The sequence below is a fragment of the Trichosurus vulpecula genome, chromosome 9 (assembly GCF_011100635.1).
Source record: "Trichosurus vulpecula isolate mTriVul1 chromosome 9, mTriVul1.pri, whole genome shotgun sequence".
NCBI lineage: Eukaryota > Metazoa > Chordata > Mammalia > Diprotodontia > Phalangeridae > Trichosurus > Trichosurus vulpecula.
This window is the reverse complement of record NC_050581.1, coordinates 186,195,976-186,216,835: the sequence shown is the minus strand read 5'-3', so window position 1 is coordinate 186,216,835 and position 20,860 is coordinate 186,195,976. Positions and strand designations below refer to the sequence as shown.

The following is a 20,860-nucleotide window of genomic DNA, read 5'->3' as shown; positions in this document are numbered from 1 at the left end:
CCAGCCTTGTGACAAGAAAAACAATGGAGCAAAAGCGCCCATTACAGAAACCTTGTTTGACACTTTCCACAAAGTTCTGTCCTAGAAATCCTCCCTCTCACTACCATGATGAAAGGGTATGTTTCATGATCTCTTCTCTAGGACTTCTATTAGTTTTACCATTACTAAGGCAGTTTCTAGACCCTTCTGACCACTTTATTGGGCAGTTGCTTAACATCAGATGGTGAAGAACATGGAATCCTGGGCTCAGGGTCAGCAATAGGGGTTGGAAACCCACCTTTGGTCTCTTTTGTCTCTTGACCATAAACCACACTTTTCAGTGTATTTTTAATCATACTCTCTTCTATCCACCTTTACAGCAAAGTCTCTAAATGTCTGCACGGAGTCTATGTTGGTTTACTTTGGAGAATCCTAACAAGTTCTTCTGTAGAACTTCTCAGCCTCCTTATCTTCTGCTATAGATGCTGGGGTACAAGCTACCATCCTCTTCATGGTAGTTCTTTTTGCTTATGCTCATCATGAGCACTGTAAGGCAAAATTCATGAAGGGCCCATGAAATCTGTCTTCTGTTGTCCTGGGGCGCAAAAGAAGAAAGTGCCACTGCTTCTTCCTTATTTACTCTCCAAGGATGACTGGGAAACATTCTTCCACTGAGCTGCAACTTCCTTTAACTTCTCATTTACCTTAGAGAAGAATGTCCATACTGTTGTGCTCCACATCTTTGACTCAGTCACGGATGAGAATCTCACATTCAGCATGTCTCCAATTAGATAACGAATTGTAAATGGTCTAGAACTCTGCGGCCTTCAGCATTCTCTGCCACTTGACTACAAGGCTGTGCCTACTGGAAATTAACTTCTCCATTTGTAGCTGAGAGGGTTATCAGCGCGAGTCACCGAGGCAGGCCTTACCAACATGGGAGAACTTGCCCAGGCTAACAGGAGGGGAACAAGAGTCTCCAAAAATCCACTCACCTCCGTGTCAAAAAGAGATATCCAAGCGGAACTTTAATGTTAAAAAACTTTTTTTAAAAAGCAACAGAAGGCTCTTTCATTAATATCACAAAAATATTTAAAACCATGAGTTAATCTTATATGACATAAATACAAGCAACAACAGTAACAGCCAGCATCGTATTATTACACGGTCTCTCCTTCAGCCCCACAAGTTGGGTGCTACCACTACTGTTCCCATTTCACAGATGACAAAGCTGAGGCTGAGGAAGCTCGAGGGATTGGCCAAGGACCACACAGCTAATACAAGAGGGGCTTCTGCCATCACTATCCTATCTGACATACTTTTAGAAATCTTAGCCATAGAAGGAGGGAGGGTGATGCTATGGAAAGAGAATCGCCTCTGGAGTCCAAGGACCTGGGTCCATATCTTGTCTCTAAAGCTACCTGGGTGGCCCTGGGTAGTCATTTACTCTCCAGGAGCCTCAGTTTCCTCATCTGAAAAAATGAGGCAAAGTGATTTTATTCACAGACATTTCCTCAAACAGGTGGAAACCAGTGGAAAAAGACTCAGGTGTTTAAAAAAAAAAAAAAAACCTTTACAGCAGAACTTTTTGTGGTAGCAAAGCACCAGAACCTCAGTAGGTACAAACAGAGTACTTGGAGATTGGCTGAACCAATTCTGGTAAAGAAGTGTAGCAGAAATGACGCTTTGGAGAAACCTGGGGAGATCTGTATAGATAAAGGCGTAATGAAGTGAGCAAAACCAGGGACAATTCACACAATGGCCCCAGTAACAAAACAGATAAGAACCTCAGAACTCAGGCCAATGCACAGGGAAAGCTGACCATCTACCATGCCTTCCACCTGTTGGCAGAGAAGTAAGCAGGGGGTGAAATGTGCAGAATAAGGAGAAAGATATTTCATTGGTTTGCATAACTCTACTTCTCTGTTACAAAGGATTGCTTCTCTTGAGTAAGTCCACTGAGTGGGTAATGATTGTGATCCAAGAACAGAAGAAAAAGAGCAAATGGAACGTTGGAAAACGAGACAAGAAGGAAGTTCAGAAGAGCCCCCAGACAAGAGGGGCAGTTTTGTATTACTGTGTTAAATTTAACACGTTTTTGAAGTGACAGGAGATCAAGGCAATATGCAATCCTCTCTTCTGTTCTTTGTGCACCAATATGTCTGTTACTTGGTGTTTGTTAAGATTCTTATAAAAACTGAATAAGATGAACAGGCTGGACTAGATCGCCTACAAGGGCCCTGGCTCAAGATCTCTGATCCTCTGAAAGGAGCAAGTGTGGCAAACAACAAAGTTAAGATATCCCTATTTACCAGTACCGTGATTCTAAACCTTGAAATCTAGGATAATCAACAGTTAAAAAAAAACCCTTTAAAAAGTAGTCAAATTCAAGACCTAAAACGTTTGCGTTGTAATATATAGCCATCAGGAATGAAGACAAACTGAATGAGAAATAAGCTTAAAAAATGGTAAGAAGCATCAAAGAGACAGTAGTTTATAGAATACAGGAAAACTATACAAAGGCCATTTCAAAATGATTTTCACAAAAATGAAGAAAGAATTAAATAAATGCTCATGATTTTTAACTCTGCTCATGATTAGATCAAAGAATTATGGTTAAAATGACAATGTTTTCTAAGTTAATTTAGATTGAACACAATATCAGCAAAATGACTGATCCTATAGAATCACGTCATTATGACCAATTTCATATGGAAAAGGAGGTTGGCAAGAATATCAAGAAGCACCTGAAAAAGAAAACCAGAAGGAGGGCAGTTGCACAACCTGATCTCAGAATATGCCATTTAAGCCGTCATTATAAAAACTGCCTAATTCTAGAAGAGAAGAGAAAGAGACTAGTGGGATAAAGTAGAGAACTCAGAAATACAAGTCAGTACGTGTGAGGGGAAAACCAGAGGTGAAAGATTTCAGGAAAGGAACCACTGTTCAATAAAAGCAGCTGTCAAAACTGAATAGCTACAGAGTGGAGAATGAGCTTTGAAGGATAACTTACTTACATTATACGCCACAATAAATTCTTACTGTATCAAAGTATTTAAAGACTAAAAGAAAAAAGGATAATAAATTTGCTTCAACATTAAAGATCAAAAATTAAAATTTTGACAGAACAAATGGAAGAAACTGCAATATGGATCTGATTATACAAAAATAAAAGAATTTTGCAAAACAAAGATATATTTTGCAAAATTAAATGAAAACAGATTTGGAAAAATATTTGCAAAGACCACATCAGATATAAATTAAAAAGATCTATTCTACAACTGTCAGATACACAGACTCCAATGATGCATTCATCGAAGAAGGTGAATAGATGATTTTCAAAGAAAGAGATAGAAACTATCTGTCAATAACCCCACAAAAAGATGCTCAAACTCTCTAATAGAAATGCTACTGAATACAACCTCAGGACATTACCTTCCACCCACCAAAGAGGGAAACACAGCCACAAACTGATGAAATTCAATTTTAGAAGGTTTGCAGGGAGAAAGTCCCTCTTCAAGTATACACTGTTTGAGTGACACAACACAAAATTAAGTTTCAAAACACAGGTCTTCTATTGCTAGAACTTTATCCTAAAAATACAAAAGGTTTATCTTTACAGAAATATTGTGCTTTATTCATATTTAATCTTATTTTTACTGATGCTTGCTACTTTATATCACACTCTTTTCCGAACAGAATATCCTCTTCGCCCCCTGCAAGCCATTCATCACAAAAAAGATTTTAAAAGAAAAAGAAACAAAAAGTTCAATAACCCTAGCCAACACACTGACCCTGCTGGACATTATGCTACATTCCACATCCATACCCCACCTCCTTCCTTGCCCACTGCCATGGAGAGAAGGAGAGTTTCCTTCATTTACAATAAAAAAAAAACAATTGGAAATCACTTATGTCCCACACCAGGGGATGGGTGAGTAAAGGACGGCAAGTTAAAACAATGGGATATTATGGTACTATAAAAACAATCAAAAGAATCTATCTGTACAAAAATAAAGAACCTATCTGTAGAAAAATATTTATAGCAGCCCTTTTTACGGTGGCTAAGAACTGAAAACTGAGGGGATGCCCATTAATTGCGGAATGACTGAAGAAGATATGATAGAGTACCTTTGTGCTATAAGAAACGACAAGCAGGATTTCAGAAAAACTGGATAGATTTATATGAACTGAAGTAAAGTGAGCACAACCAGAAGAACATTGTACACAGTAATACTGTACAATGAAGAACTGTGAATGACTTAGCTATTCTCAGCAATACAATGATCCAAGACAATGCAAAAGAACCCATGATAAAGCATGCTATGCCTCCAGAGAAAGAACTGCTGTGTCTGAATACAGACCGAAGCATACTATTTTTCACTTTCTTTTTTTTTGTGGTTCAAGTTTTCTTGCATAAAATGAGTGCTATGGAGATGTTCGACATGACTGCACATGTATAACCTATATCAGCCTGTTTACTATCTCATGGAGGGAGGAGGAGAGGAAGAGACAGAATCTAGAACTTAAAACTTAAAAAAAAAGTTAAAAATTGTTTTTGCATGTAATTGGGGAAAAAAATAAAATATTATTTAAATTTTTAAAAAATTTAGACAATAAAAAAAGAATGGGGCTACACTGTGGGGGAATAAAAAGATCAACAGAAAACAAGTAAGTGTAAAAGATCTGGATATTCAGTGTTGTGAAACAAAATCAGCGGACCCAATAACTGAGGAAAAGAAGCCCCCAGTGGTAGGGAATTCTGGAGGAAATCTGCCAGAGGCCTAAAGTCAACATAGATTCTATTTGTTAACGTGCTGAGTTCTACTTTGTTAAATGCCATAAAAATTATTGTAAGATTTTATTCCTTATTTCATAGTTTTTCCAAATTAATTGGTCTTTGTAAATCACTAAAGTTAATGAATTTTCTTTAAATTCTGCCTTTTCAAAAGATACATACAGACTCAAAATTTAAACAAAACCTTTCAATTCGGGTTTCCCAGGTAACACTTGAACCCTTTAACAACAAAAATGCCATTCACTCACGGCGCTTGGGTCCGCGTAGTGTACTCCTTGAATTCACTGTCATGTATGGTAAAGTATGGTCTGAAATCACTGTAGTACTTGAGCGGTGAAATACAGCTACAGACAAGAAACAAAGATCATAAATAAAACAAAATTCAGAGTTGACTAAAGTAACTACTCAAGAGTTATACATAGAGACAAATGAATATATTATTTGCTTTAAAGCGTTAGTTTTCAAGACATGGAGGAAAATAAAGAGAAGATACTAACCTAACGAGGGCCAACACGGTTTCTGAAGATTCAGATGGGGATGGCGCCATGACAACAAGGGGTTCTCCTAACAACACCAGCTCCCAAAGCATCTGGCTGTGCAGGAACACAGGACAGAAACACCTGAAATGACAACGGAAAACACCCCGAGTGACAAGCATAGGGGCCAGGCACTGCACTAACTCCTGGGGGATACAGACACAAGGGATGACACAATCTTAAAACATGCCCAATCACACACACAACAAACTCAAGGGAGAGGGGCCCTGGCAGATGGTGGAGTGCCACACAAGGCAGCATCTGAGCTGGGTCTTAAAGGTGAAAACGGATCATGTGACAGGGAGGTTTGGTTAAGGAGGGGGCGCATTCTAGGAAGAGGGGGACAGCCCCTACAGAGCACAGAGGTGATCTGAGTCGTGTGTATGGAGAACAGAGAGCAGGCCAACGTAAAGGGAGTCAGAGAGGACACAGAAGTTGGAAGAGCAGGTTGGAAGGGCTTTCAAAGCAAAACATCAGCATCTATGGAGTTTATGAAGAATGGGATAAAGAGACATAGTCAGATTTCTGCGTAAGGAAGATCACGTGGGCTGCTGTGGGATGACAGAAGGGAACAGGGAGAAACAAGTTATAAACTTGTTGCTATGATCTATCATAGAAGGACGTGGGGACTGAATGTGCACCAAGACAGAGGAGGCTGTGATCAAAGAGATTCTTACAGACGCAGAAACTGCAAGATTGCAAGGGGTCGAGCAGGCCACAAAAGCACAGACCCGAGAGCCTGGAAGAATGACAGGGCCTTTGATAGGAGAAGAGAAGGGCAAGAAGCAACTCGGGGGGAGCAAGGAGAGAGATGATGAGGTCTCCTCAGGACATGTGAGCTGAAGACATCCCTTGGGACATCCAGCAAGAAATATCCAAGGGCAGCTAGTGACATGGGACTCAAGTTTCTTCATAACCAACATGAGGCTTTTTGATGTTCTCATTGTGAGAAGAAAAGGTTAATTATATTCTAGGAAGAAGTTATAAAAATTCAGAGATGATGCAAAACCATAAAACCATGATTCTCGAATCACCTCCCTCCTCTAGTCACCCAAAGGACTGTCGGATAAAGACCAAATGAAGACGTCAGACACAAACTTACTGACAAAACAGAGCAGCGCAGATGCTATTTTTCTGATTTAGAGAAAATTTTCAGACATTGGTGCGGATATTACTTTTTCCCTCTATGTCAGAATGTTATCTCACTATACTGACAACCAATCAACGAGCATTTCCGCAACACTTAATGGATGACAGAATCTGGACCTGTGATTTCCTGAGCTTAGTATGCAAAGGAGCTCAAATTTGTCCATGACCATGACAGGCTATGTGACCTGCTGACAGTCACACAACTGTTTTGTGTCAAAGGCAGGATTAGAATCTGTTCTTCCTGATTCCCAGACCTGGCCCTCTGTCCCCAGTGGCACACTATAATACACAGTAAAGGAATATAAAGCAGGGGCTTGATTATCCTATACAACAGATTTAATCTTTCAGCATAGCAATTAAATTCAAATATTCATTAGTCGCTTCCTATGCCTGGAATTCACTTCCATCTCAGAGAATCCCAAGCTTCCTTGATAGCTTGGTGCAAGAGCTGGATGTGTCATTCAGGAAAATCCCCACCTCGCCCCTCCACTTTCAGAAATTTGCTTTGTATATTGTTTGTATCTACTTCTTTGTGGCTATAATAGTCTGTAAGGTCCTAGAGGAGCTGACATTGTGTTTCTGTATCTGCGCCCCCAAAAGCTAACACAGTGCCCCACATGCAGAGTTGCATCACAAGGGCTTCTTGTGTGTGGAGCTCTGGGCGAGGCCCTGCAGGAGACAAGATGGCTGGCTAACACACAATCCTTACCTCCATGCACCTGACAGTCTAGAACAGAGATTAAACCAACATATGATAAGCAACATTAGAAATGGGAAAAAACATGCCCAGGGAGATCTTTACCAACTTTGAGAAGGGATGGGAAGGGGCAAAGGAGAAGCGGACATTCAACGGGGGGCCAAGACAGAAGGAGAGAGCACCTAGTCACAAACAGTAGGGATTCAAGAGGTCCCAGGTTTCTATTTTTCTTACAATTACAGGTGCTAGCATTACCAGAATATGTCAATCAGGGGAAAAGTTATTATGTCTTTCATGGGGTTGTATGTTTTAAGAAGAAATCACTAGGCCATTCTTTTTCTTATTACAATAAAATTCAGATTTAGGAAATTAAGTTTGACCCTGAATATATACTTCTCCTAGATTTCTTTATTAGTTAAAAGAACTGAAATCCCTGTGTGCTTGGGCTACAGGAGGCTGCTCAGAATCCACCACAAGAGGGAGTGCTCAGTCTGGATCATGGGGTCCTTCCTGTGTGGCGGGGACCCAGACCACAAGTGATCCCTTCCAAGAAAGAAGCTGCCCATTTCTACATCTATGGCGCTTGAATGATGTGGACACTTGTCAGGACACTGCTAACCCTGCACAGTCTGGCCAAACAATTTGGGTAACCCTCATTCTTTCTATAATCCCTCCTCCTACAGCTCAGGATCTTTTATGCAGATATATTACTTATCTATGAATATGAGTGTGAGTGTGAATGACCACTCCTCCTGCCTTAGAAGAAAAAAGGAAATGTGCTAAGCCTTGAAGGACTCGGCCAATTAGGAAAGGGACACCAGAACAGCAGTGAGGTGTCACATCATCAGTGGTCTGGAAGATAAAGAAGCTACAGGCCATGAGTGTTCAGGGGCTGGCCATGGGAAGAGAGGCAGGACCTCCTGAAGAATTCCTATTCATGTGACTTTTGAAAAATGAGGAATTCTTCTGAGGGCAAGTTACATCTTACTTTCTCGAGGTTTGAAGAGGCAAGGTCACATTTGCTCAAACAAGTCTTAAAACAATTCACAATTTCCACAGGACTGATGACATTCAATTGCAATAGCTCGTAAGAATAATATACAAAATGTGGGCAGCATGGAGGTGCTGTGTTCATGAGATGAAATTCTAATTTGCAGCTTTTGTGTCTTTTGTGAATTTTAAGGGTGCAAACCAAAAATACTGCTAAAGTTACAAACCAAAGTGTAATACTAATTTCAACCCAAGCCAACTAAAAAAAATGCCTAGTAGTTGGTAATTTAAAGTACTTGAAAACCTTTCATCATTTTTGTCTTCTCAAGTCCCACTGCCTCTCTCCCACTTCTATGACCAACTGCCAAGTAGAAAACTAATAAAATCTCTTGGTATTAACGAAGGAACAATAAGGAAGAAGAGAGGCTAAAATTAGCACAACAAAGAAGCTTTAAATTTTCACCTGAAAAGATCCACTTCATGAACAGTAGGTAAAACCATAGAGATCTGTGAGTCTGTCTGAAAGAGAGAAAAGGGAAAAAAAAAATCACAAAAATTAAAGATGACCACTATGTCCAGGCCTGATGATAAGACAAATATGCTACATAAGAGAGAAAAGTGTAGTTTTTATAATTTGGAAGGAGGCATATGTCTCCAGCTCTAAAGTAAACAAACTGTGAAGCTCGCTAATGCAAATAAAGGTGAAAATAAGCTATTTTGTTTCCTCCACTTCTGTACAAATAATCCAGCAGGCATTAGGATACTTTAGAATGGCGAATAAATAAATTCAGACTTAAAAAGTGAAAAATTCACCTCCACCCACAAATGGATGTAGTCCCTCCCAAGAAATAACTGAAAGCTGATCCAATCCAGTGAATCCTTTAGACCAAATTTCCTAAATGAGAAACCAGCTAGCCCTGCTCCATGAGATGCGGGGAAGCATCTTATCCAGAATCGGTTTTTGCTAAAGTATTTGCCCCAGCCTAGCAAGTACTAAACACATTTCTGAATTCTCCAATATCCACCCAACAGAAAGAGGAAGAAAAAAGGGAAAGAAATTTCAAGCAGTTTCTCATCACTATATTTCAATATACACAAAACACTATGCAAGCACAATGATCAACTGAGAATGTGTGTAAAACAACTGATGACCTCAGCACACAAGAGAAATGCCGGCTACTGTTATTTTTCCCAATAAGTCCGTAGGAATCCACCCATGAGCCTCCCTCTCCCTTTGCCACATCTACCTGTTGAGTTAACTGGGCTATCTGCGTTGTTCCAGGCTTGTCATGGCATGTTGGAATTCGAACCTTAGGAAGAAAACAGAAGACGTTAACTTTTCCCCACAAAATGGCTCATCTATGAATCCTGTGCCTATAACAACTTGCCAAAGAAATCAAACTAAAGACTCATAAAATCTCTACTCTACTAAAACTAGTTTAATAGAATTTTTCATTATGCCAAAATTTGGGGGAAGCCAAGATATTTGTTTTTAAATAAAGAAGAGACTTTAGGGATATGTATTTTCAGTAATAGCATCCCAGTCAACTCCAACACACACAAATTAACATCTTTAATAACAAATACTATGAACCCAAATGGGAAGCAAACAGAATATAAATAGAGAAGTGACCACTATTATTTAATGCTGATTAATCCAATTTTCTTTTCAATATCCACAGATCCTTACATAGCCTCTGAAAACCTGCTGATAAGCTTTGGGATAAACTATCAGAATAAATTAAGACAACTTTCAAGCATTCACATCTCAACCAAAGCTTTAACTTACAATTCTTAATTCTATTCTCAACGAGTTTCAAAGTGGACAGCAGTACACATTCAGTGAATATTCAGAAATGACGCCTTTAATTACCAGGCACTTTCGAAGTCTTGCTGTTATACCCACACAAATAATAGAGGTTTTTCCCCCCATAATATACTTGTGAATAAACAAAAGCCAGAAAAGGAGTATTCAAAAAAAAAAAAACAATTTTATGTGAGACAAATGCTTAAATTCACTTAAGATAAAACTAACTGAAAGAAGTCAGCAATATCCTTAACAAAGAACATGCTACAGACAGCAGAAAGGAGACAAAGCTATGCCTATCTGTTGATGACATGATGGCTTACATAGAAAATCCTAGGGAATCAGCAAAGAACTTAACTGAGACAACAGCAAAATAAATACACAAAAATCAGTATTTCTACATAGCAATAACAAAATGCAGAAGGGCAATAACAGATAGGTAAGTCCCATCCCTGGGTTCAAAATTTATAAAATATCTGAGAACCAATCTACCAAAGTACACTCAGTACCTGTTTCAATACAATTTCAAAAACTCCTTTAAAAAAACAAACTTAGAGAACTAGAGGGATATTCCATTCTCATGATGGGCTGATACTCAGTGTGCTAAAAATAACCATCCTACCAAAGTTAATTTACAGACTTAGTCCTATATCCATCAAATTATAAAAGGAAAGCTTTACAAATTTAGACAAAATAATGACGAAATTCATTTGAAGAAATACAAGATCTAGAAAAGTGAAGGAAAAAATGAAAAAAAGGCAGTAACAAGAGGCAGCTAGGTGGCACAGTGAGTAGAGCACCAGCCCTGGAGTAAGGAGGACCTGAGTTCAAATATGGCCTCAGACACTTGACACACTTACTAGTTGTGTGACATTGGGCAAGTCACTTAACCCCAATTGTCCTGCCTGCCCCCCTCCAAAAAAAAAAAAAGACAGTAACAAAGGGGGAATAGCATCTCCGGGTGTCAAACTATAGTATGAACCTATAATTTTCAAAACCTTTTTAATACTAGTTTAAAAATAGAAAAGCAGATCAACGGAATAGACTAACTTAGAAGAATGAGAAATAATCTAACTCAATAACCAGTATTTGATAAAGTGCGAAAGACAAATTACCTAGGAAATAATTTCTTATTTAAAAAGAATATCTGGGAAAACAGAAAGCAATATGGCAGAAATGAGGTTTTAGTCCAACACAGTGAACTAAAAAACAAAATGTCAAAATGATTACAGAGCCTGAATATTAAACACTATTAAAAATTAGAAGAGAAGCAAAGCATATACCTTTCAGAGCTACTGTTAGGGGGTGAATTTTAACTAAACCAGGAAGAAAGAGAAACAAAAGACAAAACAGATAACTGCAATTACATGAAGTTGAAAAGATTTTGCATGAACAAAATTAAAACAACTCTAAGAAGGGAAGCTGTTAACTAGGGGAAAATTATTTTTTATAAACACCCCTTTTAAGATTCTGCTATCTCAGACATACAGACAATTAATGGTACTTTATAAGATCAAAAGATATTTCTAAGTCACTAATCTGATACAATTTGATGTAAATGAAAATAACACGGGGAGGTCTCACCTCATACCCAATAAACTGGCAGAGATGACAAAATATAGCAAAGGTCGTCGCTGGAGGGGCTAGAGAAGGCCAGGAACGCTAACTCATTGTTGCTGGAGACACCATTGGTAAACATCTTCAGAAAGCAATTTAGAATTGTGCAAAGGAAGGGGTCCAGACCCAGAGATTCCACTGCTAGGCACATAGCCCAAGGAGGTCGAGCACAGAGAGGAAGGCCTCAAACATACAAAAACTATTCATAGTAGCACTTTTTGTAGCAGTCCAGAACTGGACTCAAAGAAGATGCCCATCAGCTGGTGAATGGCTAAACAGACTGTTGCCCATGAATGCAACCAAGTACTCCTGTGCTATGAAAAAAATGATGGATACAGAGAAGCGCAAGAGGACACAGGAAGTGATGGAAAATTCAGTCCACAGAACCAGGAAAACAACATACAGAACTGCTCCATCATGCAGATGGAGAGAACTACAACCAAACTAGCCAGTGCTCTGAGGGGTGCAGCAGTTACAGTGTGAAAGAAAGGCAGGGGATGTGAAAACAAGAGATAATAAAAACCAACAACATGCTGAGAACGGCACTAGTGTGTTATCAACCATTCTGCTAATTCCCCTCAGCATTCCCCATCCATTCCCAGAGATTCTTCTGGTGGGACACTCAGTTTTCTGCAGACAGCAGGCTCCCACAGGCCAGCGAAACCCTTGACATTCCTCAGGCAGAGGGAGGGAAAGCAGGGAGGGGCTTGGGGAGACAATGAAAATAAAATCCACATACTTATTTTCTCTAACGTCTAGGCTAAAAAGAAATAAGTTATGAACAAATTACCTTTAAAACCACCCCCATAATGGGCAAGTGTAACATTTTCCCTGGTACTGGAGCAGGCCAACGATCAACATCATTACAAGCTAAAAAACAGAATGAAATATCTCATTTGTATGAGTGATACAGTTTTAAAAAATGTTAAATATATACTTTACAAAGAAAATTAGAACAAAACAGCTTCAAGAAGTTAGCTAAATATCCATACTAGCATACTTCAGTTCTTCAGGACATTTGTTTAATTTATTTCAAACTACAGAAAAACACCTAGGGCTACAGCAACTATGTGGCAAAGTGGATAGAGTCAAGAAGACCTGAGTTCAAATCCTGCCTCGGAAGCTTACTAACTTATATGCTCCTCGGCAAGTCCCTTCAGTCTCTTACCCTCAGTCTCCTCAACTGTAAAACTGAGATGAAAAGAACACTCACACATCCCAAGGCTGTCGTAAGATCGAATGCGATAACATCATACAAGTGCTAATTATTAGTGTTTATTGATATTAATTATTATCATTATCGTAAAAGGCAAAAATGGGGAGAGCAAGGATGTCTTCCTCTTGATTCACATACCCAGTTTACTGTCTTGGGATGAAAACAGGCTCGCCAATTTTTAGAAAGCAGTGAATAAAATGTTTTAATGAATGTTACGCGAGTTCTCCCTTTGTTTTACTGTGGCTAAAATTCTCCTAAAATTCTCCATGAAGCAAAGCTGGTGGTGCACTCCACCTAACGTCATTACAAGTTCAGCCACAACGGTGCTGAAAAGACATCACAAGAAATAGCTGAACAATGATACAAACGATGATCATCGACAGAGGAAGGGGAGGAGATTCTACAATTTTATGCCAGAGTTGACTTATTGGACACAGTGTATATACTGAATATACTGGATATACTGAAAAACTACAGTGATTGGGGCAAGCATATGAGAGCAATGTCTGATATGAGGACTACTAATAAAGAGAATTAAGTATAAGGGTGTCTGTTAATCTACTGCCAACAATTCAATATTTAGACTTGTCTTAATAAAAAAGTTCCATGCATTTCACTCTAATTTATTTTCAAAATGGCAACACGGTCTAATACTTCAACACATTTATAAAGTTACTAGAAGAAGTTTAATTCTTGATTCTCTCCTTTAATTCATAGCTTTAAAATCTTCACTGACTGATTTTCAGAAGGTTTCATTTTTCATTAAAACTTTACAGTTAAGTATCTTTTAATCCATCACAAGGATCATATCATCAACATAATGTTTTACTCACCTGCCTCCAAATAAGGTTCACTCTTTTCAAAATATTCAGGTGCTATTTGTTTAAGCACCGTGTGAAAAAAATGTGTATATGGCAGCTTGCTGATCAAAACCAAGGACTGGAAAACAAAGAACACAATGTCAGACAATACTGAACAATCTCATTTTACTTTCACCTTCCTACATTCAGAGCTGCAGAAAGCCTTACTGCTGAATATGTGCAGATTCTGAGCAGAAAAGAGCCATTTGTGTGAGGCCATTATTAAATGGAAATAAAATGAAAATGGCCACAAAATGCTGCTCCTGGTCTTACCACAGACCAGCTGCTTAATTAGAAGCAAAAATCTGTGAAGCAGTTAGAGCTTGACGCTGTTTAAGAAACTGAGAGATAAGGCAGCCAAGTCCAGCGCCTGCCCACATGGGCGAGGGAGCACTAGGATTCTCCAAAGGAGCTGTAAGGATAAAGCAAGTACAAGCAACCCTCACAACAAGACGCCAGTGGCAGACCTTAGGCTGTTACCACGCAGCTGGAGCAGCAGGAAGAGCTCCTGACATCTTGGACTTGGACTTGGCTAGGGTCAAAAACGCTTTTCTTGAAAACTGCCTTCCTCTCTGGCGTCTACACACAGCTCCAAGATGGATTAGCAGGAGGAGCTGGGCAACCTGGACAGTGACAGGCTCTACAGACACAGAAAGCATTCTCCACCCCCGCTAGCAAAGTTTTAACAGAAGCTCACTTTTATTGAGGCTTTGTTTGTTTGTTTTTAAAAGGAAAGGGGAAAACCACCCCAGTCTATAACCTATAGCATGGAAAATATGCATGTTCAGATGAGAGGCAGCTGGGCAATGAACACCATGATGTCCTGGGTTCAAGTCCTGCCCTCAGACATCCCCGCTGTGTGGCTCTGGCCAAGTCACTTCATGCCTCATCCCCAGGGGCTCTCTAAGAGGAGGCAGCCAACGTGCACTGTGGAGGGAGCATCCTCATCTCCTTCTCTCTACCAGTGAAACCACAGGGGGCGCACACCTAAGTTGGAGGGGGGTGGGGATTTCTACAAGGGATGTGCAGGTACTTAATACATCTTTGACTAATACCATTAGAGTGACACTATTGAAAGCTGGGTGATACAATGAATAAAGCACTAGATTCAGAGTCAGAAAGTCCTGTGTTCAAATGCAGTCTTGGACCCTCACTGGCTGTGTGACCTTGGCCAAGTCACTTAAACTCACTAAGCCTCAGTTTCCTCATCTGTCAAATGTGTGCTCCACAACCTTACCATGCTCCATTTGTGTTAACTATCGTTACTAATATTACTGACAACAGAAAAGAAACCATACTTCACTAACTGAAACCTAAAACTCCATGGCTATCTCCACTTTAAATATGTGCGTAATGTGTGTTTGTGTGTGTATGTATATGTTATAGAATGCAGATCTTCCTAAGCAGTCACACTTTGTTTCTCCACAGAAATGTAGTTTAAAATGATAGCTTTGCTAGCACTGAAGATGCTCAAAAGAAGGGGCAATCCATTCCACAGAAGGAAGGTGCAAAGACCTTCTAAGTAACAATCCTCCTTCTAGAACAAGCCTCTGGGTGATGGGATGACCCTCCTAAGGACGCAGAAGGTTGGCTCTGCCCTCCTTAACAAAGCTGCTCACACCTCATTTTCCTGGTGGCACAAATTTAGGTTGGCTCAATACATTTGAAAAGTACACAGATGGACCCACATGTACGAGAATATTTAGGGCAACATGTTTTGTTCAAACAAAAAACTGGAAACTCAGAGGGGGAGCATCAATCAGGGAATGGGAGCACCAAGGGGCACAGTCACGTGAGGGAGTGTTCCCTTCGATGATAAAAGAGCCTGAGTCAGAGAAACTTGGGAAGACTTGTCGGTACTGATGCAGAGAGAAACGAGCAGAACCCGGAGCACATGGTGCCCAGAGACCTAACAGAATGGAGAATGATTCTGAAAGACTTCAAAACTGACCAATGCCATAACTGAGCACAACTTCCAAAGACCCTCAAAGTAACAGGAAAATACAGGAGAGATTGTTTCTAGTGGGAAGGGAAGAGGGAGGAGGGAGGAGTTGGTGGATCATAACAGCAATGAAAAATGAATAAGAAAAGCAAGAAAATACACATGAAACATTTTAAAATGAAGAGAATGGAGGGAAGATCAGAAGGGAAGAAAGGCATGCAGGGCAATTTTGTTACTACCATTTTAATATACACTAAAAAATGGAATAAAAGTTAATTTTAATATACAATTCTATTCTGTATTTCGTAAATTAAAAAGTTCATGTTTTACTTCATAACAAAAAAGGAATTTTTAAAAAGACTATAAATTACCTTCTGAAAGTAGCCTCTTTTTAGTGTTTTATCTCGAACTTGTCGAAAATATACATAACCATAAAAATATGCAGGATCTTTCTGCCAGAGAGGTAAAATAAAATTAAATCCTTATTTCAGTATTTTTTAAAATCATACTTCTTTGCACACCAAAAATAAGATGAGACTCAAAGGGTCACAACTCAACCTTATATCTGAATATTAAAACGTTTAAGTACCATACACAGAATTCTGGAATCAGTTTTGCTTAATCTTATCCAGGAAAAAAATAATCATATGATCAAAATACTAAAAGACAACCAGAAATTAATAAGAAAAATGAAAAAAAGCCATAGGAAAAACAAAACCTATCTAGTAAAAGTTTCCTTCTCCTCTCCTCAACACATATAGTGTTAAGTGGAAACGGTTGCTTTGGGTGATAACCTGGCAAAAAACCCTCTTGGCTCAGACTCCCAATCTCGACAAAGGAGCTAGTAACAAAGTACAGAACAATAGCATTCTAATTTATTCTTGAAATTTTCAATGAAACTAAGCACACTGCGAGAACTTGTGAAGGCTCCTCCACGCTTCTGAATAGTCAGTTTCCTTCCCTCCAAAGCCCTCCATGTGTCACTAGAGGGTGCAAATGAAAGCACCAGCATTTCTGCCAAATACAACCAGTGTATGACTGTATAAATGTTGAACCGATGCTGACCATCTTCTCTACCACAACGACCTCTTCCTGTTACTATTTTTCTAACCTTTAAATACACGGGTGAGTCTCGGTCCAAATGATCTGGGATACAGCGCATTGACATCCTCCGGCCAGATGACTGTCGAAACCTAAAACAAAACTGCGTATCTCCAAGACAGCCTAATGAAAACAAAAATAAAAAGGGTGAATTGAGGAGAGCTCACTCTAGCATTTATTTATACAGAATCACAGAATTTTAGAGCTAAGAGGGGCCTGAGCTTACCTACCTGCTCATTTTGAGGACCCCAAAGTGACTCGTCCAAGACCACACAGCCAAGCTGTGAAGAAGCTGGGACTAAAACTTCAGTTCCATACATTACATTTCTATGCCTGTTAATTTTCTTTTGAAATGCTTATACACAATGTTTAAAAAAAATGCATACAATTCAAGAGGACAACAAGCAGTAAGCCAACTGCTTTCTTCATTATGACTTATTTTTAACTATTAACTAAAGCTCACTTAATTTCATAAAACACTCTCCAATTTAAAAAGCAGTTTATCAAAAGTCCAGACCCAAAGAAGGTTTAGCCAGAGGCATTAATGACATTTTTAAAACAACCAATCCTTACCACATCTTTTGAAGAAGCTACAAAGTGATTCCTAAGGACTCCCAGCTAGATTAGCAAGAGGACTGTCAAAGTTCTGGCTACCTGGGCAACAGCCAGGTTTTCCTCTACCACCTATAGCTGAAAACAAAGGGGTCTCCATGTAAGCTACAAAAAACCAGTCCACAGTGTAGAGGTAATGTGCCTGACTTTGGGGCTGCCTACATGGTCCTCTGTGACTGACCTGCAGGAATCCTGGCTTCTTCCACCCTTTTTCCTTTAGTGAGCCAGACTTCAGGAGCAGCCCTGCAGAAAGGGCTGGCATGAGAGCAGGGAACAGTGCCCAGAGCCTCCCTCCTAGTAGCATAGAACAGGGTTTAGAGGATGACTGGGGACCCAGCTCACTCTCCAACAAAGGCCTGCATTTACCAATAATGCAATCCCACTCTTAAAAACCCCTAATACTTCTACCTTTCCTATTACTGTCCGCACAAAGATATTATTAATTAGTAATTACCGCACTTCCATTGGTAACAAAGACCTTGTCAGGACCTCAGGAATCATAAATTATAAATAGCAGGCAGGGTCTCGAGAGGTCGATCCAGCCCCACACCCTCCTTTTAAGGACAGGACACATACCCAGACCAAAGCGACTTGCTTCCTAAGGTCTCAGGGATAATACAGGGCATTGTGTGGCTGGTGCCACCAGTGCAGCTAGTGCTCCAAGAGCCACCCTCAGAAAGAACAAGGAGAACCCGAGATCAAATCCTGCCTCTGACCCAAGCTGGCTGGCTGACCCGAGACAAGTCCTTTGAGCACTCCAAGCTCCAGGCTATGCTCCAAAGCTTAAGTTTCAGAGAAGGTGCCAACCAGCATGGGGAGAGGGAGTTTCCTCATCTGGAAGTTCTCCATCCCAAAGATATCACAGCTATAGCCCTTACTCTATTCAGAGACTACAAAACACAAAGAATTAAGAGTCCATTTGAAAACATGTTGCAGAAGAAGAGGAGGTATTACTAAATTGATTACACAGAATTTCAGCTCTCAGATGTTTTTTTTCTAACTCCTCCATTAATAGCAAAGAGCAATGGATTTTTATGTATTTATTTTATAGGCAAGAAAATCCTCATCTAGGACATCTCCATGTATAGCGCAGTGTATGTGGATGCACCAGGAGCTGCTTTGGTTTTGTTTCTTATATATATTAAAATCTCTGGCTAAATCTAAATGAGAGGTGGACTTTTGAAAATTTATTTTTCTAATGGAGGACTGTTTTGTGTGTTTACCTCATTAAATGAACTTTAGGTAAAAACTTGATAGTGGAAAATAAATTCATTAAAATGAAGGCATTGACTATAGCCACATTATCTCCTTATAGACTTTTCCTGGGGTTTTTCAGTGACAAGACCAGCCTGTGGGTGGCACCTTCCTTTCAATGAAGCCTTAGAATGGAAGTTGTCAGGAGCTTCTTGTGAACCTTTGTCCCCTAAGCTAGGAGATGTGAGTCCATTTAAAGATTCCTGAGACCATGGGATGCTTATTTTGAAAGCTGCTTTTAGAACAGCCCAAAAGAGAAGCACACAAGGGGAGAATTCTTTAGAGAATGAACATTTGTGGTGGCCAATTTTCTCTAATAAGATTTAGAATTGAAGACTAAGGTTTTCCCCAGGTTCCCCTGACTCATCCTTTCAGGAGACCTTAATTAAGCTCCTCGAGGGCAGGATCTGTTTTTCATTGTCTCTATATCTCCAGCATCTAGCAGGTGAGGTAGACATTTACAAGGCATTTGTAGAATTGAGCTACATTCTTGGGTCTCACCCACACTGACTTAAGAAATATCTGTAGATGCCGAAAGAAAAGATTTCTCTCATCTTGTCTCAGTCTTTACACACCTTAGGCAGTAAGGATTCAAGGGTATCACCACAGCTCATGAAGCAGGGATTCCCCACGTCCAAACACTGCTAATGAGCAATAAGGAAAAAGGCCTGGCAAGTATCTCTCTAACAGCTCTAAGCTATGGGTAAGAAGAGGAAATACTGTTTATATTAAGTGGAAGGGCAGTGGTAAAAGCTCCTAATGGCTGGGAGGAGTCGGGGAAGAGATTTCTTTGGAAATTTGATGAAATCTTCCCCACAACACCTACCTATATTTTTCTTGACTTTTTGTAAATGAATGATCTAAACTGTTCTATTTTTTCTGCTGATTCCATAGAAACCAAAACTCCATTTTTACTGTTTCCTGAAGACTGCAATACAGATCTTGGGTTTCCTTCCACAGAAATAAAAGCTATTTGAGGATTTTTTTAAAAAGTAAATCCATTTCAGAACTGGCACAGTCATAACAACCTCCATTTAATAAGCAACAAGCTGTTTAGAGAGTCACAAAAGAGAATAATGATCTAAATCACATTCCAAATGTGTGGTCTCTTGGCTGCCTGCACTGATGCTCATCTGTCAGGATGGCAAGATGCTGGCTTTCAAGAGAGATCAAGTTTACTCAGACCATCCAAACTTCGGGCGAGATGAGCCCTACTTCATGCAGGGGATCAGGCCAGAGGATCATCGATCAGGACCCAGAAGAGACCTCGGTGGTCCTCCAGCCAGAATCTCTTTTTTAAACCCTTCCTCCAAAAAATGTCTGCACACATCTGCTGATAACACAGCAGATCTACTCTAAACACGGCGATGTGTGCTTCTATTTAAGTCGTTAAGCCTTGATGCTCAGGTGATGTTCTGGTGCTTTTGAGGGGCACGGAGAGCCTACTCCCAAGAGAAGTCAGGGCCACGCCAGCAGAACAAGGCTGGAAAGGCCAAGCCAGTTCCGGCAATGGACTTCGTATCTGCTGTTCAAGCATCAGTCTAGTTAAGTTCAGACAGGCTCCACATCAGATCCGTCACCAGGAAAAGAATTCTTTAGCCACAGGAACTCCAGACACTGTCACTAAGACACAGAGCGCGTGGTGGGAAGAGTGCTCACGCTGATGACACCCCACACATCTTTCTGAAGTACTGAAGGATTTCTTCAATCAAGAAAAAAGGGACATAAGGGACAGACCTCAGCCTCACCTTCCAGAAGCAGAGAGGGGAAATAAAGGGTTAACTCCAAAAAAAAGGACTAATAATAAATAAATATTAAACCACTACTCAGACTGCCCTCGCTGCTCAGCCCTGGTGCCCAGGAGAATAGTTAAGCTCTAGCAGGAACTGCATCGGATTTTATCTGCTTCCCCAGTAACAGCTCCACTTTTGTAGCACTTCAAGACTGGCACAGCACTTCACAAATGTTATCTCATTGGTCTGCACCACTACCCTGGGAGGTAGGTGCTATTATTTCCATTTTACAGATGAGGAAACTGAGGCTGGCAGAGGTGAAGCGACCGCCCAGGGTCACACAGCTGGTAGGTGTCCGAGGCTGCCCACCAGGGCAGCCACTTTGTACACATTTGTTGACATGAGGGTAGCAGGGACCCAAATGACCGGCTAAGCCTCACAGGAAAGCCACAAGGACCATGTGACATATCATCCTTGGCCACTCAGGGAGGCTAACATGCGGCCTGCTCTGCTTGTGGTAAGCCAAGTTCACTGAGTAGGGGAAATGGTTTGGATGATTATTCAGAAGT

The 20,860-nt window shown here is 40.1% G+C and overlaps 1 protein-coding gene across 1 annotated transcript in view; it reads right to left on the bottom strand.

Moving 5' to 3' along the window:
- DENND6A (DENN domain containing 6A) overlaps positions 1–20,860 on the bottom strand; it is a 61,551-nt gene that overhangs the window by 20,871 nt on the left and 19,820 nt on the right. The window contains exons 4-11 of the mRNA XM_036738332.1: positions 16,703–16,815; positions 15,963–16,043; positions 13,623–13,728; positions 12,364–12,443; positions 9,397–9,459; positions 8,613–8,668; positions 5,275–5,397; positions 5,026–5,121 (exon numbers count right to left, since the gene is read on the bottom strand). Of these exons, the coding sequence (XP_036594227.1) occupies positions 5,026–5,121; positions 5,275–5,397; positions 8,613–8,668; positions 9,397–9,459; positions 12,364–12,443; positions 13,623–13,728; positions 15,963–16,043; positions 16,703–16,815 (718 nt within the window). The remainder of the gene's footprint in view (positions 1–5,025; positions 5,122–5,274; positions 5,398–8,612; positions 8,669–9,396; positions 9,460–12,363; positions 12,444–13,622; positions 13,729–15,962; positions 16,044–16,702; positions 16,816–20,860) is intronic.